Source organism: Lithobates pipiens, unplaced genomic scaffold (assembly GCF_037356315.1).
Source record: "Lithobates pipiens isolate NorthernLeopardFrog02 unplaced genomic scaffold, aLitPip1_a1.2 Scaffold_8, whole genome shotgun sequence".
Taxonomy (NCBI): Eukaryota; Metazoa; Chordata; class Amphibia; order Anura; family Ranidae; genus Lithobates; species Lithobates pipiens.
This window is the reverse complement of record NW_027507903.1, coordinates 129,633,422-129,658,281: the sequence shown is the minus strand read 5'-3', so window position 1 is coordinate 129,658,281 and position 24,860 is coordinate 129,633,422. Positions and strand designations below refer to the sequence as shown.

The 24,860-nt window shown below is 43.8% G+C and overlaps 1 protein-coding gene across 4 annotated transcripts in view; it reads left to right on the top strand.

Annotated features, from left to right (window-relative positions):
* The window catches only part of IMPDH1 (inosine monophosphate dehydrogenase 1), a 238,037-nt gene extending 213,517 nt beyond the window's left edge, over positions 1 to 24,520 (top strand). For 3 of the 4 annotated variants that reach the window (XM_077470732.1, XM_077470734.1, XM_077470735.1), the window contains exons 15-16: positions 2,335 to 2,351; positions 21,391 to 24,520. In XM_077470732.1, coding sequence (XP_077326858.1) covers positions 2,335 to 2,351; positions 21,391 to 21,482 — 109 coding nt within the window. In that variant the 3' untranslated portion in view covers positions 21,483 to 24,520. The remainder of the gene's footprint in view (positions 1 to 2,334; positions 2,352 to 21,390) is intronic. The other variant, XM_077470733.1, reaches the window with a different exon arrangement.
* The last annotated feature ends 340 nt before the right edge of the window (positions 24,521 to 24,860 follow it).

Below are 24,860 nucleotides of genomic sequence, written 5' to 3'. Positions count from 1 at the left end.
AAGTTGCTCCTTGATCAGCGCTGCAGGCTATTGTGTAGCTCTGATCTGTGCATTCCAACAAGGGAAGTCTCCTCAGTGTTTGAATACAATGACAGAGTGGGGAGAATTTGCAATCAGGTCAGTTTTTGGGTTAAACGGCAGAAACTGACTCCTCTGGCCAGCCCAAGCTCCTTAAAGGCATTACACTTGCTTACATGACCATTTGCTATTGGTATAGTAAGTGCAGATGTAATTGCAGTAAATGCAAGATGTCATTTACCAGTATCTGACGTAATTGTGACCAAGTTTAATGTTGAGAGGAAATTTATTTTATTATAGTAAAGATACAGTCCCTGTTTCTGTACATGGCAAGCAATAAATTCCTATAGCAATGGTCTATTGCTGCAGGATTAGGCTTTAACCTAGCTGCTTTTACAGGTGATGCAGCACTTCCTCTATGCATAATGTAGATGCATTGTGTGACAATGGTCAGTTATGACACACTCCTAAGGCTGGATTCACACCTATGCAGTTTTAGTGCTTTTTGCATTTTGCAGATTTGCACTACAGTCCATTTAACATTGCACTACAGAATGTGTTCCATAGAAAACAAATCTGTAAAATGCATAGGTATGAATCCAGCCTTAGTTACCACTTTTTTAGTCGGATTGCAAGCCCAGAAGTTTACGTTTCAGCTAACAGAAGTGTCCAAGCTTGGTGTTAAAATGGCCATCAGCCTAGTGCATCATCTGAGGCACCATTCATTTATTAGCATATGAAAGAATAAACAAATATACTCGCAAACACAAGTAGATAATAAGCTCATCGCATATGACAGGAAAGCTGACTAGGGCTGATGCCTGTAGTTCAAGAAAGCCACAGTTGACCTCTATAGGCATTTGGAAGATGCTGATGTGTTTCGAAGGTTTCCCCTCTTCCTCAGCGGTTTTGTTGGGTAGTGTTCTGGATTACCCCTGTCTGAGGAGAGCTGAAAGGTGTAGTAACCTCCTAATTATCTGGGGCATATTCCAGCCAATAAAAATACTAGAAGTGAAGACCAGCTACATCCACCTTATGTATCACCCTAGTGCAGTGAGGGCGAACCTTGGCACCCAGATGTTTTGGAACTGCATTCCCCATGATGCTCAGCTACACTGCAGAGTACATGAGCATCATGGGAAATGTAGTTCCAAAACATCTGGGGGTTCCAAGGTTCGCCATCACTGCCCTAGTATCTTGTTTTATTTAACTATTCCACCTGTTTTAAATCGGCACCTGTGCAAAGAGAATATGGAGGTTGTCATTGCTGAACGTTCCTTAAGAATGCTAGCTGCCTGACATTTTATGTTTTTTGCTGATCTGCAAACTTCGAGATCTCATAGTATACATATCTGGAAACTTGCCAGCCTGAATTCAAGCATTTTTATTTTGGGATGGTTTAGCAGCTAAGCTGTAAATACGGTAGGTGTAAACTGCTTGTAAACCAACAGCTAAATATGCAAACGGCTGTCTTGATTAACTTTTATAATTTGCTTGTGAAACAGTGGTAAAGAAAACCATCCCTGCTAGTGGTGCATTTCTCATTTATTGTATAGTTAAAAAATAAAATAAAGTATTTTCTGAACTTTAAATCTACTATTGTGCACGTTTTTGGTTTTTATTCATTTCTTGGCATATATAGGACTATACTTATTTATTTTTTTCATATATTGTATTATTTTACCTATTGTTGGCTCCCGGAATGGCCCGATTCCTTTAAAGCAAAACTCCATGCAAATATATATATAAAAAAAAAATTGAATATTAAATATTTGAATACTGACAGTGTACAATTTACTTGATTACTGCCAGTGTCATTACCTGAAATTTGTCTCTTGCATTCTGTAATCCGCTGTGCGGGGGAAGTGAGAGATTACACAATTCTGTACTAATAGTCAGTCCAGTTCTTTGCTTTCTGCTGTCAGCCTAACATTTTAAAATAAGAGATGTTTACCTAGTTTACAAGATTACACAGGTAATGGCTTACAAGGGAAGTATTGGACTTTTTTTAATAGTCCAATGAACTGACTTCAGGTGGGGTGACAGAGGAAGCAACAGAGCTACAATAATGAATACTGTCGCCATTCTAGCTAGAAACCCATCAATGGTTTCTACATTGAGGTTGGCATATATAAAATGTATATATTTTAATGTTTGGCTGGAGCCTTGCTTTAATTTCAGATTAATGTGTCCTTCCCTGACCTAGGAATTTTGTATTTGTGCTTATATTGGTGATGGTGGTGGAAGAGCTCAAATTTAATAAAATCCCAGACCGCTTTTAATCTTCTCTTTCTTTTGTACATGCATCCATTCTAGATATACATTCCTACCATGTAAGTAACAGAGTATTTATGTCTTGTGTTCTGAAAAGGTCCATGGACAAATAAACAGGGTTATGTACAAAGAAAATGAGGGGGGGGGGGGTAAACTTATTCTACAGCAAGGAAATATGGCCCTAAGTAAGACGAACACAGAGGCCCAATAACTCCTCTTATCCTAAAAATGTCTGATAATTTGCATATCAGTATATGTTGCCAAGTTTTATTTTTACTATGGTTAATAGTTCTCACTGCCATTGCTAAACCCCTAAATTGGCTATTATTTGGGCTATCTATAAATTACCAAAACATTCAAGCTTTTAGGTTATATGAATCACTAAGGTCTTTACACTCAGGAGGGGCTCTGTTGGAGTCTGCCTGCTCAGAGGGTAAACTGTCCACTGAGCAGGCAGATGATTGCTCTGTGTGCGCTTTCGCTTATGCTGAGAGGACACAGCCCACTCTCCTCTATGGGCTGTCGGATTAAACATTCCACTGGTCCGTTTGCACCCAACTCCCATCCGATCCGCAAGATGGATGGGGAACGGAACCCATCTGCCTGTTTATGACAGATTGGATGTCGGCAGGTGTCAATGGACACGTGTCCATTGCCGCCCACTTCTCCATGGAGGAGACTGGAGGGTCCAATCTGGTCCGCCCTTGTCAAAAGGACCCTAAACTTTATGGATAGTGTATGTACAATTCGGCTCAAATTCTGGTTCAGTTTAACAGGGTTCACTTTTAAATACATTAAAAAAATAAAAATAAAAAAAAAGCCAAGACCTGCTTGCATAATGTTTAGTTTAGTGATGTAATGGACAATTTTTCTCTGGCGCAAAGTGAAAGTCTTGTCAAAATGTTGTGGCTGTCAACTTGGTAAAATATAAAAGGCCTCAAGTGTGACTAATCCCCCTTCCCTCAACGTGTTCAAAGGGCTGCATGTTAACACCTGTACTTCTATTACAGATAGACTCTAGAAAAAGCTCAAAGTATTGCCTAGTAGACAATAAGGGTATCCAACGAAAAAAAAACACATTTGGAGCAATTGCCTGATCATTAGTACAAAGCTTTCAATAGCCTATCGTGTTCATGCTAAATTTTCCAATGGGACAAGCACAAAGATTTTGCTTTTAAGATAACAGAACAAACAATTTTCATGTGATTTGGTATAGTATTTGTATGAAACAAAATCATGGTACCAAAACCACGCATGCTTAGAAATGAAAGAATACAATATATTACGTTGCTTCTGAAGTTATATTCTGTGTTTTATGAGAATTTTCGTAACTTTAGTATCCTGTTCAGTTTTGATACGAGGCTAGCATGCAAGGGGGGAAAAAATGGACGCTCATTCTCATTGCGTGTACTAGGCATTATTTTGCATTGTAGATTTAAGAACAGCCAGTATCCCTTCACCATTGTACGCAGGACTAGTAGTTAAAACTACCTTTTTTTTTTTTTTTCTATTTATTTTTATTTTTTTAAGAATTGCAGAAAGCACTGTTTTATGTGAGGGTACCCTTCCATGTTGCCAGACCTGCCCAAGAAGCCGCTAGATGGGATACAGTCATTGCATTTACATGACTCCTGAGGCCTAGTGGTTGGCCCACCACTGACTGCACATAGTGGTGACAGGCAGCAGAAGGCCAATGACCGAATACCATAATTTCATATATAACCCTCAAATGGAATGTTTGAATTTTTACTTTGATGCCCCCGTTCACATAATACTAGACTATTTGGAATCGTGGGCAGAATCGACCAAACTGTGTCAAACATGCATTTAAAAATCACACACAGCTCCTTGTATGAAAAGGTGCTTGAATGGGCAGCCCTATATGTGGTGTGCGTGAAAATCGCACAACAAAAATAGCAAGTGGGAATGCTCGTTCCTACTATGCAATATGTAAACGGGGCCTGAAGGGAATTTTTAGGGGCTGGTCTTTTTAATGTGAAAATTAAAATAAGTTGACGTTCTTTTTGCATCTACACTGTGTCTGACTTATTTAGCTCACTATTTGTATATTACACCACACAAAACTAGTTTTGTGACATTTTAACAATTCAATTTGTTTTTTTTTTTTATAGCCCAACACTATATTTCCCATTAGTTGGTTCATTGTATGTTTTTTTTTTTTATTTTTTTTTTTTTGCATGCCCCATTTTTACATGGTCATTGTATTTTGGTAATTCCTTAAAGCAATTATGCACAAAAGCAACAGAAAAATTAACAGTAAATACGGACTACTGGATATTTGTACAAGAGAATGCAATGTCATACAGACTATATGAGAAGAATTGACATAACCTAGCTAGTCTGTTACTATTTCTTGTTTTATTTCTTTCATGTAGACTTGATTTCACTGGGTACTTGCTTTCATGTCCATGTATCATTCTTTTCAGCCATGTTTGATCATATGGAGTACAAAAGGCATTGTTTACAATCTACAATTGCACATTTTCTGATCTAGTTTTCCTTCAGTATAAGGCTACATTTGCACGGATGGCTAGTGCTGTTGCGAATGACTGTGGCAGGAATCTACTAATCCCTGCAGTAGTTTCAGCCACCTGTGAGTGGATAGCTATAGCCAAGCCCTGTACACTTTAATGACAGGTCAGTGACTGCAGCTATCTGGCTGTCCACCCAGACAGCGATTACCTGTGACGATTGCTGCTGGGCGCACAAAGTATGTCCAGCAGCGATCTCTGCAGGTAAACACTGGCTGGGTGGACAGCCACAGATAGCTGCAATTTCTGTTCTTATGCACATTGTCATTAAAGGGGTTGGGTTTGCAGACATCCATGCGTTTATGGCCCCCTGTATTTTGTCGTGCCGATTTATAAAAACCCGATTTGTATCTTTGTGTTCTCACAATAAAGCCCTAAGGCTTGCTGCTTTTAGATAAGGGTACACGCTGATTTTCTGCCATGATGGTCAATATCCCTAAAGAAGCGAGTGTAGTCTTAATAAATAAGCCTGTTGAAAATATCCCTCGACATAGATCTGGCCTTGATGAAAAGGAAACTTGCGTGGATCACGTTGAATGAAAAGGTGAGTATCTATACAAGATAAGCAACCATCCTTTGACAACATTTTGGTCTCCTTGGCTGGACTATTTGCAGGTCCCTCGAGACTAATGCCGATAACGACTGGAGGATTTCTCCCTTTCCCTTTCCCTTTCCCTTTCCCTTCCTGTTTCTATTGTTCCTCTAATCCCAACCAATCTAGGAATTATGCTCTCTACTCGTCACACCCACCATACAGGGCAATAATCCTGATGGCTACCTCAACGGGATAATAATGTCTTCGTAATGTACTATGTTCATAACCCAAAGCTAATTTTTCTTGTTTATTTCTGTTGATGCCTACATGTTCCACTGTGACTTTACAAAGATCTTCTCCTGATGATTCCATACTCTCCTCATTTGTTTTTGTATCATTTCTTTTTTTTTTTTTCAAATATTTTTTATTAAATTTTTGAAACAGGGAAAAACAAGAATTGTACGTATTTCACAATCTTGAACATTAATATCACAGAAGGAAAACATAAAGTACAGTATGAGTAGTAATAGCACATAAAGCGAACATAAAGTGAGCGGGGAACTAGATAGTCAATGTGGAAAGGTTATCCATATAAGCATAATCCCAAACAAATTATGTCAAGCGTATTCTACAAGAAAAAAAGAAAAGATAGTATGAAAAGCGAGAGAAAGAGATTGGAGAGAGGAGAGGATATAAAGAAATAAGAATAACAGTTGAGAAGAGGAGAGCGAAGAAAGCAGAGAAGATTCGGTCATTTGGAGCCACCCACAAAAAGGGTATCAATGCGGTATAATACCGTAAATACTTCTTTGAGCAATAATTAACAAATAGTAATTCGTAATCAAGAGCAACAACGTAAGACATCTTACCATTAATGGTTTGAGTCAAACCAGTCAACCCACATCTTCCACTTATTATCATGCTGTTTCCGGACTCCATTCCTGCTAGCAATCAATGACTCATATACATGGTTCTGCTTAGTTAAATCTAGTACTTCAGATAGATTAGGGGCTCTAGTAGACTTCCAGCTCTTAGCAATTAGTAGTCTAGCCGCTAATAAAACGTGTATAACAACTGTGCGACAGCTATGGGGAAAACGTTGAATGCCCAGGTTTAGGACTGCAAGTTCTGGATTCAAAGGAGTTAATATCCCTGTGATACGTGAGATGCAGTGGAACACAGTATTCCAAAAACTGGAAATATGTTTACAGAACCAAAACATATGTGAAATAGTGCCCACTTCACCACACTCCCTCCAACATAGGGGGGATGTGGATGGAGAGATCTTAGCCAAGAGAAATGGTGTCCAGTACCATCTCGAAGCTATTTTGTGTGTGAGTTCCCAGTGATTTACACATTTAGTCGCTTTATGAACAGATTGAAACGCAGTTTTCCAGTCCTGTATATCAAAACATTTATCAAAGTCTGATGCCCACTTAGCAAAAGGACCCGAGTTAGTGAATGTAAGTTTATGCTGAAACTCATAATACATAAGGGCAATGCCCTTGGAGGAGGGCGTAGGCTTGGTAAAAAATTGCCAGATTTTGTTCGGAATAGGAACAGAGGGGGTATGTAACGATTTGAGAAGGTGCGTTATTTGGATATAGTGGTAATATTCCGTATGAGGTAAGTCATATTCTAGTTTAAGTGCATCAAATGATTTAGGTAAATCTCCTTGGTAGATGTGTTCCAAGAGAGTGATACCTTGAGCTCGCCATCTCGAGAAGTCTGCATATGGGATCATGTGAGTTAGGATTTCTACAGGTATAGGAATATTGGTAACTGAGGAGGCTGTGTCAGCTAAACCGCATAAATCTCTCCAGGCCATCAGAGATGCCTGAAGAGTCGGAGGTAGACTGCGTAGGGAGAAAGGTCTCCATGAATCCAGGAGCAATAACATACGTAAGTCTTTTGTTGGGCTGAGAGATTGTTCTATGCCGCACCAGAGGGCCTCTGATAAGGGAGAGAACCAATATTTAAGCGAGGTGAGTATGGCCGCTCTATGGTAATCTTTTAGGTCTATCATACCCATCCCCCCAGCAGATCTATGTTTAATTAAGAGGGTTCTGGTGGATCTAGGGCGTTTACCTCCCCATATGTATTGTCGGAGAATACGAGTAAGTGATGCTAAGTGACTTTTTTTAAGAGGTATGGGCAGCGTACGAAACACGTACAGTATCTGAGGTAGTAGGAGCATTTTAAAAGACGCCAGCCTACCTGACCAGGAGAGTTCCGTTTTTGGCAAGCCTTTTCGCCTCTTTTTCTATCTTGGCAATAAGCGGAATATAGTTGGCATCAGCTAATGTGGATAAATCAGATGTAATTTGCAAGCCTAGATATGTGATATTGTTGGCGGCCCAAGAGTAAGGAAAATTGCTTTTTAAACTGAATTGTAGAGGGGGCGGTAGATTAAGGCCCAGGATAAGAGATTTCGTGAAATTAACTTTATAGTACGATACAGAACTGAACTCGTTAAGGATGGAATGGGCATTGGATAGGGAGGTGGACGGGGAAGACGGGAATAAAATAACGTCATCAGCAAATAAGCTGATAGTATGGGACCTGCCAGAGAATTCGAATCCTAAGATGCCAGGATGTGTTCTAATTTTTTCAGCAAGGGGCTCTATTAGTAAGTTAAAAATGGAGGGGGATAGGGGACAGCCCTGCCTAGTACCATTTGTGATAGAAAATGGGGAAGATAACATGTTGGAGGAGTATACCTGGGCACAAGGGGAAGAGTACAAGGCCAAGATGGCTGATAGTATGGGACCCGAAAACCCAAACCTACCCAAAGTCTGAGTCGTATATCCCCAGTGGACCCTGTCGAACGCCTTCTCCGCATCCAAAGATAACAGCAGAGAAGGCGTCCGACAGGATCCAGCATGATAGACCACATCCACCACTCTTCTGGTGGCATCAGAGGCTTGTCTGCCTTTTGTAAAACCAGTTTGTTCCGGTCCAATCAAGGATGGTAAAATAGGAAGGAGCCTGTGAGACAAGATTTTGGCATATAACTTTACATCAGTATTTAGTAACGATATTGGTCTGAAGTTAGCCGGGGTAGTAGGCTCCTTCCCAGGCTTCGGTATAGTAACAATGAATGCATTTAGCATTTCAGGGGGGAATGAGGCAGAGGACACAGCAGTCGAGAAGACCGTTTCTAGAGCTGGGGACAGAACTTCCAAGAAATTTCTGTAGTAACAATTCGGGAGGCCATCAGGTCCTGGAGATTTTCCCTGTGGAAGAGTTTTAATAGCTTTTCGGATCTCAGGTTCCGTGATCGGTGAATTGAGAGAGTCTAATTGTTCCTGTGATAGGGTAGGAAGGGACAGGTCAGCTAAAAAATTTTCAATGTCAGTCGCAGTAGGTTGTGGTGTGGTTGGGTCGTCTCTCAGGTTGTACAGTGCAGAATAATATTCCGCAAAGGAATTGGCTATGTCTAGAGGGTTGTAGATCTTACTCTTATCAGAAGTGCGGAGTAGGAATGGGATATTAGTTTTATGTTTACTGCTTATCAGTCTCTGAGCTAGTAGTTTACCAGCTCGGTTACCAGACGCGTAGTGTGATACTTTTAGTGAGTGAACATGTTTATCGTATTGCTCTAGTAGGAGGAGCCTGAGATCCGAGCGCAATTTGGTTAGACGATGTGATATGGTGGGGTTAGATTTGCTTGGGGATTTGTTTTGGCTTTCTAATTGTTTAATCTCAGTAAGGATGGTGTCAAGCCTTTGTGTCCTCTGCCTCCTCACCCGTGAACCAAGCTGAATAAGAATACCCCTAATAAAGGCCTTATGGGCACACCAAACAGTAAACGGGTTAGTTACAGAAGAAGCGTTAAAAGAGAAATATTCTTTCAGTTTTCCAGAAATATAAGTAACATGCTGCGGTTGTTGAAGAATATGAGGATTAGCACGCCAGACACTAGTAGGTGTCCGACCGCGCCCCCCATCCACCGTAATGGACACGGGGGCATGGTCAGACCATGTAATATCGTGGATAGTTGAAGATGAAATATTTTGAAGTAAAAATTTGTCAGTTAAGAATAAGTCAATACGTGAATATGAGTTGTGTCTGGAGGAATGGAAGGAGTAGTCTCGTTCAGTGGAATGTTGACACCTCCAGACATCATATAGGGCTTCAGCATGTAGTAAAGGTTGCAGATTAGGTAAAGGGCGCTGCGCTTTAGAAGTTGTGTCCACCTCGTAATTAGGCGTAATATTGAAGTCTCCGCAAATTAACAGTTCGCCTCGTTTTATTGGTTCTACTTTACGCAAAAGCTTTTTTAGAAAGCGTATCTGGTGGGTGTTGGGTGCATAAAGATTAATCAAGGTGATAAGTTTATTGTCTAAACTGCCAACCAGCACAATGTATCGTCCTTCAGGGTCAATGAGGGAGTCTTGGAGAGTGAACGCAAGGGAATCCTTTACAGCAACAAGGACTCCTCTTTTTGTAGCAGGAGCGGAAGCTCGGAAAATATGTGGAAATCTGGGGTGTTTGAAGACAGGTTCGTTAGAAGATAACCAGTGTGTTTCTTGAACACATAGGATCTCCGAGCCCAACTGTAGGGCTTCTTTCCACAGTGAGGCTCGTTTGGCGGGGTGATTTAGTCCCCGAACATTGAAGGAGGTTACCTTGAATTATAGATCGTAGGGAAAGAAAGCTGTGATGTAAGGTACCTTAATAACTGGATAAGCCTCTTGGAAATCCGGTGAAGAGGTCCACTGTTGAAGATGTCGGAAGAGTCGTCTTCTCGCGGGATGCAGCAGCTCCATGACCGAGGTTGTAGAGAAAATAAAAAAAAATAGATATATAAAGAAAAAAGAAAAGTCAAATAAGGGTAAAGCATCAACATGTGAGGAGGTAAAAAGTTGGATTCTCGCAGGAATCCGATGGCAGACATACTGCACATATTGCAAACTGGGGAGAAAACGGGCTGAGAGTTCCAGAGCATCTGAGATCTTGTTGTGTTAAGTATTATCCAACCGGGGTGTACTCTTATCCGACCTCTTACTGTGTCGCTTGCGGGATACGACTTGCCAATCATTGCTTACTGTCGGAGGGGAGCTAGGAGCTCGGTCGCTTGGGTCTTGGGCTGGTAAAATGTCCCATAATCGGAGCATATTCAAGCCTTCATCCAAGTCAGAGATTACGGATGTCTTACCGTCCCGGGTGACAATAAGTTTGGTCGGGTATCCCCACCTATAGAGGATGTTGTGATTCCTCAATGCTTTGGTGATTGACAGGAGGGACCTACGCTTTTGCATAGTGTATTGTGAGAGGTCTGCATACAGTTGTAGGTTTGAGTATGGTTCCGGTGGATCAGAGTTCTTACGGTAGGCGGCCATCAAGTTTTCTTTCACATGGTAAAAGTGCACCCTCATTAACACGTCCCGAGGTGTGTTGTCAGAGAGGTGTGACGGCCTGGGGAGACGGTGTATACGGTCGATGACCAATTCAGTGGATGGGAGCGAGGGTAGATATGCCACAAGTAGGTCTTTAGCGTATTGATGCAGTTGCGCGGGTGGTACGCTCTCAGGGACCCCGCGTAGCTTTATATTGTTGCGGCGGGACCTGTCCTCGAGGTCCGCCATTTTGGCCTTAAGCCAGGCTACTTCATCCGCCTGATCATTGTGGGAGTCTACAAGTGTGTTATATGAAGTGGCATATTCCCCCATTTTTTTTTCAACATGGTCGACTCTACCACCCAATGCAGTCACTTCTGATTTAAAGTTTCGCATGCATTCCATCATATCAGAGTGTAATGAGCTCCGCAGGGAGACTAGCATGTCTTTAAGAGTAGTGTCAGATATGGGTTGGTTCAGCGTAGGGAAAGAGTTAATGGTATCAGCCAAGTCTCTAGTGTCGTCCATGGAGCTTATGTGTGCACTAACCTCGTTCCCCGATGGGTCTGTCGCCAGGCGAGGCCGTGATTTGACCGGGCTACAGGACAGCGGCGTCGATGCATCCGGAGACCGTCGTTGGGGCCCTCTGTCTGAGCCTGGGCTCGGTGATGCCGAAGAGGACGGAGAGAGAGGCCCGGCAGGCGGGGGAGAAGAGCCGCCTCCGGCGCCATCTTGGGCCTCGTGGCCTTTAGGAGTGAAAAAGTCCCGAAGTTTCCTCGGTTGGGAAGGGTTGCTCCGTTTGCGGGTCATCTCCGGAGGGTGAGTATACACTCGGGAGGCAGTTGGGGTATCCGTAGTGATGATCCGCCGCCTCCGTTTGCTTTAGATCTCGGTGCTGGAGCGGAGCTCTCTCACTGCGCGTCCATACCGCTGCGCGCTAGCCACGCCCCCCCCCCCCCCCCGTTTTTGTATCATTTCTTGTTGTTCAGAGCATGCAAGGATTCTTTGCTGCTCTGCACTTTTAAAAATACCAATGACCATTATTGAAACTACCGTATATACTCGAGTATAGGCCGACCCGAATATAAGCCGAGGTCCCCAATTTACCCCCAAAAAACTGGAAAAAATTATTGACTCGTGTATAAGCCGAGGGTGAGACATGCCTGTCCATCCCTGTGTGTCGTCCATCCCTGTGTGTGTCCATGCATCCGTGTGTGTGTGTGTGTGTGTGTCCATGCATCCGTGTGTGTGTGTGTGTGTGTCCATGCATCCGTGTGTGTGTGTGTCCATCCATCCCTGTGTGTGTGCATGCATCCGTGTGTGTGTGTGTGTCCATGCATCCGTGTGTGTCCATCCATCCCTGTGTGTGCATGCATCCGTGTGTGTGTGTGTGTGTGTGTGTGTGTGTGTGTGTGTCCGTGCAGCCTACCTGTGTCCGTCCGGCCTGCGTCCCGTCCCGGCCTGCGTCCCGTCCCGGCCTGCGTCCCGGCCCGTCCCGCAGCTCTTCGTCGGTGGCCATTCTAGGATTCAAAAGCCGCGCCTCCGTCGGTGATAGGCGGAACACTCAATTTCCCACTGACTGCTGGGAAATTGAGTGTTCCGCCTATCGGATGTCCGTGATAGGCGGAACACTCAATTTCCCAGCAGTCAGTGGTCCGCCTATCATGGACGTCCGCTCATCCTCATACTACGGACGAGGATGAGAGGACGTCCGTGATAGGCGGAACACAGACTGCTGGGAAATTCAGTGTTCCGCCTATCACAGGCGAAGGCGGAGACGGAGGCGCGGCCTTTGAATCCTAGAATGGCCGCTGTCTGTCTGCTCGACACGCTGATCGGGCAGACAGACAGCGATGACTCGAGTATAAGCCGAGGGGGGCACTTTCAGCCTCAAAAAAGAGGCTGAAAATCTCGGCTTATACTCGAGTATATACGGTAAGTGCACATCATGCAAGGACTTTTTCTCTTCCTGGTTAGCACTGCAGTGAAGTCTGGGCATACAGTTGATTAGAGGAAAGGCACACACCCCCTCTCTTCATAGGTAGACTTTCAGAGCTGTTCTTTGAGTAGTTGCTGCCAATCTATTTACTGTATAGCATCCTCCCCAACAGAAAACTCAGGCTGCTTTTATCATATGTGACAACTTGTCAGAAGCTATCAGGCTGTTAAAAGAACAGAGCAGGAGACTGCTACGGAACATAGTTCATTGAAGAGAGATAACAAAACACTGCAGATATACAGTTAGGTCCATGTATATATTTGGACACTGGCACAATTTTCATACTTTTGGCTCTGTATGCAACCAGAATAAAATTTAAAACAAAGCAATCCAAATGAATCTGAAGTGCAGACCTTGAGCTTTAATTCAAGGGGTTGAACATAAATATCAAGTACAAATTTTTAGGGACTGCAACTTTTTTTATATATAATAACACAGTCCCCCTGTCCCCCCATTTTCAGGGGCTCAACTGTAATTAGACTATTATATTCATAAAAAACCTGTTCATTTTTAATATTTTGAGAATCCTTTGCTGGGAATGACTGCCTGAAATCTGGAACCCATGGATATTACCAAAGACTGGGTTTCCTCCTTTCTGATGCTTTGCTGGCATCTAACTGCAGCTGTCTTCAGTACTTTGTGGGTCTTTCTGCCTTTAGTTTGGCCTTCAAGTAAAATGCATGAAGCGCTGTCCAATCAACTTTGCTGCATTTGGCTGAATCTGGGCTGACATGTCTCTGAGCACTGCAGAATTAATCAATCTACTTCTGTCTTCTGTCACAACATCCATAAACACCTATGACCCAGTGACACTGGAAGCCATGCATGTCCATGCCATCACACTGCCTCCACCATGCTTTATAGATGTTGTGTGTACTTTGGATCATGAGCTGTTCCAAGCCTTCTCCACACTTTTTTCTTATTTTGGTACAGATAAAGCTTAGTTTCATCTCCTCCAAAGAATGCTTTTCCAGAACTGGTCTGGCTTAGATGTTTTGTGGCAAAGTCCAATCTGGCTTTTCTATTCAGGCTTATGAATGGTTTGCACCTTGTGGTGAACCCTCTGTATTTGCTCTTGTGAAGTCTTCTCTTCATTGTAGACTTTGACAATGATACGCTGACCTCCTGGAGAGTGTCCTCCACGTGTCTGGATGTGGTGAATGGGTTTTTCTTTACCATAGAGGATCCTGCGATCATCCACCGCACTGATGTCTTCCGTGGACGTCTTGGCCTTTTTATGTTGCTGAGCTCACCGGTGCATTCTTCTTTTCTCCAGAATGCACCAAACTATTGATTTGGTCACTCCTAATGTTGCTGCTATATCTGAGGGATTTGTTTTGCCTTACAGTGGCCTGTTTCACTTTCATGGACAGCTCCTTTGAACGCATGATGTAGGTTCACCGCAATAGATTCCAAATGCAAATACCACACACAGAATTAACTCCAGACCTTTTTACCTGCTTAACTGATGAAATAATGGAGTAGCCCACACCTGACCATGAAAGCACTTTCGATTCAATTGTTCAATTACATTTGGTCCCTTGAAAAAGGAGGGGGGGGGCGTGCAAAATTGAGCTTGTATGGACCTAGCTGTATGTGCCCAGCTCAAAATTCATAAATCCATTTGCATCCACTTTAAGATAAGATTGTCATGCTTGTCTGGATTTTATTTTTAAAGTCCTTTTTTTTTTTTTTTTTTTTTTTTTAAACTGCTAGTATGTTAGTAAACAGCAATTTTAGACTGTTGATGAGAAACAAAATGTTATGGAGCAAATAGATTGCAAGCTGTTACTGTCTCGGATAGATACTGATATGGGACATTCTAGCGCCCTTCCTAAAATGCAAGTTCTGAATATGAGGGTTAAATTGCTAATAAAACATTATCAGTCCTGAGGTACAATAAGAAATATTGCAGTCCTCCATCTCTGCAGATGTACAAAGTGAGACCCACGGCAGTAAAGCTTAGGTGATTGACTTGCAAAGTTACATAATGAGATTTCCTGTTTTTGTATTTGGTATTTTCAGCATACCCCAGCAAACAGTAAATTTGGTAAATATAAAATAACTTTATTGTAATCACTTCTGTAGCAGCAGTTATGTGAAGTTTTGTTTTATTGCACAGAACTAGTAAGACCTTCTGTTGAAGGTCCAAACATGTTTTGTCACTTTTTACCGCATATCTGTATGATGAGGACTCAGCGATTTGCATCTGAGTTCTGTCAGACTTCAGTTTGAGAAACCACACAGCAATTTTATACTTATTTTATGAAAGCAAATGTATTGTCTCATCAGTGTGCTTCTAACCTCCTGTGTTGTGAACTGATGTCTGTGTTATCGGCAATCTTTTGTGCCCTACAAAAAGGAGGTGTTTTGTAGGACAAATCAGGAGAGCAGTCAGTTACATAGTAAGGTTGAATAAAGACACCAGTCCATCCAGTTCAACCTGAGTGAATGTGGGTGCGTGTCTACAATTGTCCCTATCCCTATACATTGTGTCTCATTAAGATGCTCATCTGTTATTTTTATTTAAGGTACCCATATGGTGCCGTCTATTTACGCAGCGCTCCACACATATATCGCACACTCGCATCGGTCCCTACCCTCAAGAAGCCCACAATCCAAAGTCCCCAACTCAGTCATATGCTAGGGCCAATTGACATACCAGCATATCTTTTGGAGTGTGGGAGGAAACCGGAGTACCCAGAGGAAACCCACGCAGGCACAGGGAGAACATGCAAACTCCAGGCAGGTAGTGTTGATGTTGGTAGTTGACAATGGTGCTTCGACATGGGTACAGTGAGCGAGTGTCAATATCCAGTTTAATAAGGAAATGCAAAGAGAAGAATAAAATTCCTATGAGTCTCTTTGCCCAGTCAGTTCTTACCATGCCCTATTCCCACTGTGTGCCCAGTCCTTTTGTGTGGCCCATGTAAGTCCCTCAGTTTACACAGGACTTGTGACCATCTCCTCCACTTGCCATATACTAAGTCAAGAGTGGAAAGGGAGAGGTTCACATTCCCCATTCCTGAAATTACCTGGTGTTTTCAAGGGCTCCGACATGTGAGTGAAATTAAGGTAAGTATTAGTGTGGTGGGGGCACATGACATATCTTATCTGTTAAAGGAGGTAATTAAAAAAATCTCCCCATTCATTCTGCAGCATTGGTGTGAAACTGCAACTGTCAATGTCAACTCTAAGACTGAGTGGTCACACAGCCTCTGAGCTCCTGGGCCTTCATGCATCAGAGACCAGTGACTACCATTATTGCTCTGCTATTCGAGCACTCGCTGGTGTGTCTGGCTGGAGAGAGGGTGGGCATAGCTGGCTCTGACTCAGCCATGTGTTTTTTTTAAAGGTGGAGCCAGCTGTCAATCAGGCAGCCGGTTGGATCCTGACAATTTTCGGAATGCTTTGTGAGCCTGGGGCAACTGTGCCCCATCAGCTGATAGTGGCCAGTAGGTCACTACCAACTAACTCCAGGTCACAAAAGAAAAGTATATTTACTCCTGTGACCGTCGAGAAAAAATTGTTCTCCTTTCTCTTATATTCACCAACCTACACAGCTCCTCTTAGCCATTGGGTTGTTATGCCCATTACTAGGAGAATACTAGGCATTAGTTGTAATGCAACACTCAGAACTCTTTAGTTACGCCCAGGGGGTGGTCCCTTGGGCAACAACCCTCCAGCCTGCCATGCAGTCATCAGTTTGTTTGTTTGTTTGTTTTTTGCCTAGAGAAGGACCTGGGAACCCTGCGGGTGCATCGGTCCGTGCCTTTTTTTTTTTTTTTTCTCTACAGAAGCATGACTTTTTGAGCAAGATGATTGATCCTGTGACAGGCTGGATACTCTTATCCTTGTAGTCTCCCCAGTCTGGCCATCGAGCGTGTGCAGGCCACAGCTAAGCGCTAGGCAGGCCACTACAAAAGCTCAGCTGCAGAGGTGGTCGGTGAGCTTTTATGCTCCCGGGCATACAAATGACCAGGCTACTGATGTCTGCATCACAGTATTCCGGGGCCAACAGCCACCCTGTGCTGATCAGGGAGTGGGTCTGTGATGGAATGTCTCCCAGCTCTTCAGGACTGGTAAGTACAGCTCTCCCTGCCTAGGCGGGGCTGAGCAGCTGGGAATTCCCTGGAAGGTCGATTTGGGGGTCCAGATGGGGTAGGGTCAGCATGGCTTCATAAACTGGTGTTTCTTCCCTCGAAATCAAGGCAATTGCAACCGGGTCGCCTGCGGATTACGAAGTGCCCATGGACACCCTGACAGCGCTCCTCAATTCGTTGGCAAGATGGAGGCGGCACGTGGGAAAAAGGGTGCAAAAAAGCGGCTCCTGCCCCCCGTCCCCTGGGGAGATCTCTGACCAAGACCGTTCGGACAGTGAGTCCCCGTCCGGGTCTGTGCACGACAAAGCGCTTGTTGGAGCACTTATTACAGCTGTGCGTGATACCCTTAAGATTCAGGAGCCAGCAGATCCCTCTGCTGATGTAGCAGCCCCCTCTGGGTCCCGCAAGCCAGCACATTCACCTAAGGTGTTCCTGTATCTGACTGTTCGTTTACAAGGAATGGGGTTGCCCGCAACGGACCTTTTCGGTCCCCAAATGCATGGCGGTGCGTTACCCTTTTGAGGAAAGCCTTCTCAAGAAATGGTCGGCTCCTCCAGTCGTGGACCCCCCCAGTATCCAGGTTAAATAAAGTAACCACAATCCTGGTAGAGGGGACTCCTGCATTAAGGATCCCATAGACAGGAAGGCCGAGACAGTGGCTCGTTCCTTGTTTATAGTTGTGGGGTCAGCCATGCGACCAGTACTGGCATCTGCACTTGTGTCGCAGACAGTGAGTGGGCAAAACTGTTGCGCCATGAATTGGAAGAGTAACAGGCTTCTCCTGTCTGCATGGAACTAGCAGCCCAACTAGTGCAAGGCCTTAAGTATGTTTGTGACGCGGCCCTGGATACTCTTCCTCTGTTATCCAGGGCTTCAGTATTAGCAGTTGTGCTGAGGCGCCAGATTTGGTTAAAATGCTGGTCTGCAGACCAGTCATCCAAAAAAGCCCTGAGTGATCTTCCCTTCCTTGACAACCAGCTCTTTGGAGCCTCTTTGGATGACATTATTAAAAATGCCACTGGGGGGTAAGAGTACCCTACTCCCACAGGCCAGGAAGGCTAAGGAGCCACACTGTAGGCAAGGGCCCTCTTTTTCCGCTGATAAACGGATTTTTCGTCTGCCCGGCGCTTCGGCTAAACGCCCCCAGCCCGACAGGACGAGCATGGAAGGACAAAAAAACCTCCCTGAAACCGCAAGCCTGCGAACAAAAGTGCTACCGCATGAAGGTTTGCCCTCCACCCATGTCTCGGGTGGGGGGTTGCCTTCGGGAGTTTGCAGCCCGGTGGTCCTTTCAGCTATCCGACCAAAGGACATCCAGGATGTGTACCTGCACATACCCATATGCCTTCAGCATCAAAAGTTCTGTGATTTGCAGTCAGAAGCCCAAGAACTTGTGGTTCTCCCTTTTGGTCTGGCATCAGCCCCCCCCGAGTCTTTACCAAGGTATTGGCTCCAGTTTTGGCGTTGCTGTGGCAGCGTGGGATATCTAGACTATCTCTCGATCACCATGCAGACCCTGCAAGAATTTGGGTGGCTATTGAGCCTAAAGAAGTCTGTGATTGTACCGACCCAGCGTCTGGAGTACTTGGGCTTGCTGCTGGACTCCAGGGAAGCGAGAGTATTGTTTTTTCTTCCTTCAGATAAACTGCAGCCTCTGAGATCTGCGTTAAAACTGCAGATGAATCGCTCCGCTTTTGCATGCGAGTCCTGGGGCTCATGGTAGCCTCCTTCGTGGCAATACCATAGGTCCAGTTTCACAACAGAGTCCTGCAGAAGGAGATTTTGACAAAATGGGACAAATCTCCATTGTCCCTGGATCGACAGATCCAGGTAAGCCAGTCAGTTAGACTCACTGATCTGGTGGTTGAGATCCCCCGTGGTTCAGTCCGGAAAATCGTTCCTTCCTCTGAAATGGATGGTGATCACAATGGATGCCAGCCTATCCTGCTGGGGTGGAGTGATGGGGGTTCAGTCGGCTCAGGGCCTCTTGTTGACGGAAGAATCCGAGTTGCCGATCAATCTGCTTGAATTGAGAGCGATCAGGCTGTGCCTCTACACATGGTCGATGAGACTTCAAGGGCGTCCGATCAGGATACAGTCAGACAACACCACGCTGTGGCGTACGTCAATCGCCAAGGTAGAACAAGAAGCTCAGCCGCTGCACGGGAAGTCGCTCACATACTTCGGTGGGCAGAACGACACATACTGGCCCTGTTGGCCATTTACATCCCAGGAGAACTGGCAGGTGGACTATCTGAGTCGACAGATGCTGGACCCAGGAGACTGGGCATTGCATCCTGAGATATTTAGGTTGCTGTGCCTGAAGTGGGGCACACCAGACTTGGATCTACTGGCCTCCAGTCTCAATCGGAAGGTGCCAGGGTTCGTGTCCAGGACAAGGGATCTGTGGGCTGACTCGTCAGACGCGCTGGTGGCTCTGTGGGATCAGTACCAGCTAATCTATGCCTTTCCTCCACTGAAACTGTTGCCACAAATGCTTCGCAGAGTGGAAGCCGAGGGGATCCCAGTGATACTCGTTGCCCCAGATTGGCCTCAGCGTTCTTGGTACGCAGACCTGGTGCGTCTGGTGGCAGATGCTCCCTGGTGACTGCCGTTGGAAGAGGACCTTCTGTCTCGGTCCGATTCTCCATCCTGCTTTACCATCGCTGGCTTTAATGGCATGGCTACTGAGAGCCAGGTGTTGAGGAACTGGGGTCTGTCGGACTTGGTGATTCCAACTATGTTGAGAGCACGGAAATCTTCTTCTCGGAAGATATACCATCGTACCTGGAAGGCTTGCATCTCCTTGTGTGAGGGCAAAGGATGGCATCCGTGCTGCTTTTCCATATCCAGGATCCTGCTGTTTCTTCAGCAAGGGTAGACGAGAAATTGGCGTTTAAACAACATTAAGGAGCAAATTTCAGCCTTGGCTGTCTTCAGCGACCCCTGGCGTCTCACTCATTAGTGAGTACCTTTTTGTTCAGGGGGTGCGACATGTAGTCCCCTCCAGTGCATCCACCATTACCCCCGTGGGATTTGAACCTGGTGTTATAAGCGCTTCAAAAACCGCAGTTTGAAAATATCAGGGAGGTTCCCCTGTTGACTTTCCCAGAAGGTGGGCTTTCTAGTGGCCATCACATCGGCCAGGAGGGTTTCGGAACTGGTGGCTTTGTCCTGCAAGTCGCCTTATCTGGTTATCCACAAGGATAAGGTGGTGTTGCGTCCAACAGTCTTTTCTGCCAAAAACGGTCTTGGCTTTTCATATCCATGAGGACATTGTTACCATCTCTGTGTCCTAAGCCGAAACACCCTAAGGAGGTGGCCCTTCATGCTCTGGACGTGGTTCATGCTCTTACGGCGTATTTGTCCTCCACTGCTCCCTTTCGGAAGTCGGACTCATTGTTTCGGTGGCTGGTCCAAAGAAAGGCATGGCGGTCTTGTCGGCCACTATTTCCAGGTGGATCAGACAGATTGTAGTGCAAGCCTATGCCTTCAAGGGGCAGGTGCCCCCCTTTCTGGTCACTGCCCACTTCACAAGGGCAATCGGATAGTCTTGGGCCTTCCGACACCAAGGGTCTGTTGTGCAGTTGTGTAAAGCAGCGACCTGGTCGTCTGTCCACACGTTTACCAAGTTCTACAAGGTAGACGTCAGGCATCAGCCAATGCACAGTTTTGGCAGAAAAGTTTTGCCGGTAGCCGTATCGTTGCAATTGAAAATGCAATACATTTTCTTTCCCTGGTTTTTCGATAAAAACACAGTACCGTTAAGTTAATGCGCTGTTGCATTATATACCGCAGTGTTTGGTACGGTTCTGGGTAGTCACTCCTGTTGAGGGTACCCTGGTTATGTGGTAGATTTCTCCATGCACTGTTTTTTTTTTTTTTTTTTTTTTTTTTTTTGTGGGTGTCACTAGTTCCCACTTGCCATGGTGGATGAAGTTTCTATGCTGTTTTCCCACCCCTCATTTGGCACTTCAATGGGGATGTCTCAATGGCTAAGAGGAGCTGTGTCGGTCGGTGAATATAAGAGAAAATAGGATTTTACAGTGAGTACAAAAAAATCCTTTCTCTGTAATTCACCGACCGACACAGCACCCGCCCCTCCTTTTTTTCTCTGTTATACTGCTTGACGTACTGATGACTGCATGGCAGGCTGGAGGGTTGTTTCCCAAGGGACCGCCCCCTGGACAGAACTAAAGAGTTCTGAGTGTTGTATTACAACTAATGCCTAGTATTCTCCTAGTAATGGGCATAACCACACAATGGCTAAGAGAGGAGCTATGTCAGTCGGTGAATTACAGAGAAAATAATTTTACAGTGAGTACAAAAAATCCTTTTACAAAAAAGTGTCAGGTTTAATTTTAAATGAGGGCCTGTATTTGAAATCAAGAGTGGAAGACATTTTGATTGTGTGGGGTTCACTAGTTTGATATAATGCAGCTCCGGTCTCAGATTGTTAGGCTGTCATAACATCTTATACTTTGCTGTGATATAAATTATTAGCTTGGAATTTACTTGCTGGATTAAACATTCCTCAAACTATGTATTTTCTGTTTTTGTTTTTCAGTTACGAGAAACGACTATACTGAAACTGGGAGACGTAGCCATCGCCAGTCTACTCCCAACGTTCCCTCTCTGGTCCCAACCAAACCCACATGATACATTGAAGAGACCCTCCTCCATTGTCCCAACCTCTTCACCTCTTCGCCTTTTCCCTTTCCCTGAATTATGCAGGAAATCCAACTCGGCAATGTTTACGGACTCGCTGCATGGGGTGATATTTGCACTAAGGACACCATTCTGTAGGGTGTGTAAGAAAGACTTGAAAGAATGAAAGACCAAGCTGCTGCCATGCTGAAATACCAACTGACCATTGTGCTGAATTGGCAGTACTTAAAATTTACGTTTGTTACATTTGCATCTGTGTGCAATTACAGTATGTACATTGATAATTCTCTGGGTGCCTACTTGGAGTGGATACACACGCATTGCTGTTGGCTCAATACAAGAAACGACGATCATGTTAATTCAATGTGTCATACTCAGAATTCTTAGATTATGTTTGTGATTGAAACACTGACGATCTGCAGATTTTGCTTTCTTCCATATAGTGTTCAGGAAATGGGATTGTGATGACAGCAGTGGGCCCGTTTTTTCAATGAAGGTAGCTCAGATGACTGACTAAACTGTGGGTTGTACTTGTGATAGTAATATTGTCAGGCAGCCCAGTTTGGGTTGCATTAGCTATTTCTTTACTTTTGTCATAAGCTTGGCTTAACTTGGCAGTTTGACTGTATATGCATATTTGTCAATTCTAATATATTGGTATTCAGCCCTGTGGAAGAGGGATATATCGGAGGTTAAAAATCTAGTATGGTCTGCAGTCCTAGATCTTGTCAGCTGGCCCGTCTTGTGACCGAAGTCTCAATCATTTAGCACTATATACCATAAAATGGCACCGGTTTTCATGTGGCTAAATGGTCTATAAACAGCTGGGACATGGCAGAAGATGAGGAAGCAAGTGCTTTTCTGCTCATTTTATAGTCCTGGCAGTGAACTAAAAGAAGGCAAGGTGGAATTCCAGGCAAACTGTTTTTATCAAAAAAATGAATACTCCCATTTGGATATTTTTTCCTTCTATTCCTCACTGCTGACTGGCATCAGAACGTGAGTGACTATTCATGAATTGGTCATGGATGTGTTTAAAAGTTGATGGAAGGTTCTAACCATTCTACACTTTAAAACAAAATCTACAGTCTTGCTGGAGTTGTACTTTAATGTGATTTTTTTTTTTTTTTTTTACCACACTTTTACTGTTACAGGGAAAGCTAGATCAAAAATAAACTACTGCATGAGTATTGTATCGGAAACCATAAAATTTTCTTACAATTCTGTTCATAATTTTAAAGCAGAGTTTCACCCAAAAGTGCCCCCCCCCCCCCCCCTCAGGTGCTGCGTTTGGCACCTTGGGGGGCAGGACACCTGTCTTTCACAGGTATCCTGTTCCCACTTCTGGCAGCCTCAGCCGTGGGTATTGATTTCACCACTCGGGTTCCCTCCTCCTCCCCCAGCCACCGGGCCAGTAGGAGAGAGGAGCGGAGCCTCGCACATGCACAGTAGTTCCCAGCGTAAAGCCGCAAGGCTTCACTGCCAGGTTTGCCTTATTCTGCATTCACCCGACAGTTGAGGTGATGACATCACTGGACTCCAGGACAGCTAAGTGTCCGATTTGTTAAAAGTCAGCTGCAGTATGTGCAGCTTCTGGCTTTTAATTTTTGCAGCGGTGGGCAGACCTCTGCTTTTGAGCCAAGTCAGATTTTGTACCGATAACAACCCTTCTCATCTTTCATGTTGTATTAGTTGCCCAGTGTGTCTGAGCAGGCCAATGGGCACCAACAGGGCCACATTTACCATTAGGCACTTCTACCATAAGAGGTGTCCTTTCCCTGTACAGTTACTGGCAACACATTTCACTTACCCTTTCAACATCACTAAAAATACTTTCTTCTGATATAAGGTTATTTTACATTTTTACTCAGACCTCTTGTGCAAGTCTGTGTGAAGAAATGACGAGAGGCATGATTGTTGCTCAACAATGCCAACATAAAGCACTGGAGTGAGAATGCTGTGTTCTCGTTTCTATTGGAGGCATCATTACTTTTAGGCATGTTTAAGTGCAATCTACTCAATCCAATATCTGAGGCAAAGAGCTATTAAAAAGGGGGGAGGGGTGAATTTAAGTGTGCTTTAAAGCCCAACTCCAGACCAAAACTTCTGTTCTTTAAAACTTTTGTATAGACTTTGCAAGCTTTAACTTTTTTTTATTGTGATCTGTAACCCTCTTGGGGAAATACTAACCCTTCACCATTTAACTTAAGATCACAAATCTCAGGAAAAAAAAAATGTATCCGAAACTCAAATTAAAATTTGGCTTGTGTCGCACTTCAAGACATTGATGCATAAGGAAAAAACAAACCAGTGTTGGCCATCTGCAAAATATTCCAACCTGTGATATCCTCTGATATATCTATGCGGGTTACTTTCATGGTAATCACTAGTTGTACTCCTGATATGTTGAGTCTGCTAAATATTTCTGTAGCGATTACTTTACTAACCACCTCTTCATGAAAAATTTTATAAAAGCTGATCATAAAACATGGTTTTGATACTGCATTTCTAGTTTTTCCTGGCAGTCTACACAATATATTGGAACTTTAGAAGAACATTTATGGGGAAAGTACTGCATACAGTCTTTGGTGTTTTTTAATAATCTTCTGCTTGCAACGGTACCAACCTGCTGGATTGTTAACTCTTCCATTTTCCTTACCCTAACCAAAACCGAATTTAAACAGAAAAAGCAATAAATGCAGATTTGAAGCTGTCTGTGTTCTGTATAATGTGATTTATATGTTGATTAACATTGAAGCTTTATTTGTGTAGCATTCAATTTACATTTACATGATTTAGCTTGTAGGGTTATGCTGCATTCATTACTGGCCATAAACTGATGCTAGCTTTGACAATTGCAGGTGCCATATACCATTAGAGCTTTTGTAGCGCGCTGGTTGTGGCACTAAATGCATAAAGCAGTCTGTTTAGAAGTGTTACATTGCTATTTTATACACTGTGCTATATACCAACCAGGGGTAATGCTTATGTATGTATCCCCCATCCCAATAAAAAGTACACAAACATTTCATACAGTGCTAATTGTACATTTTAGTGATTTTTTTTTTTTTTTTTTTTTTTTTTTTTTTTTCCAGTATGTTTGAAAATTATGTTGCATTTACCCTAAACACAAGGTTTGGAATTCTAGCTAAACAATTTATCTGATTTATTTCATGGTAACGTGTGTTTTTGAGGAAGGTTGTTTTAAGAACCAAATGATTTTTTTCTTATTTCGATAACTGGAAGAACTTGCATGCTTTTTGTTACTGGCTTGATCATAAAATTTAAAAAATGGTCAGATGTTACCTGCTGGTTTGCACTAAATATCCTTTTATTACATTTCTCTTGTATTGTACAGACACTACACCC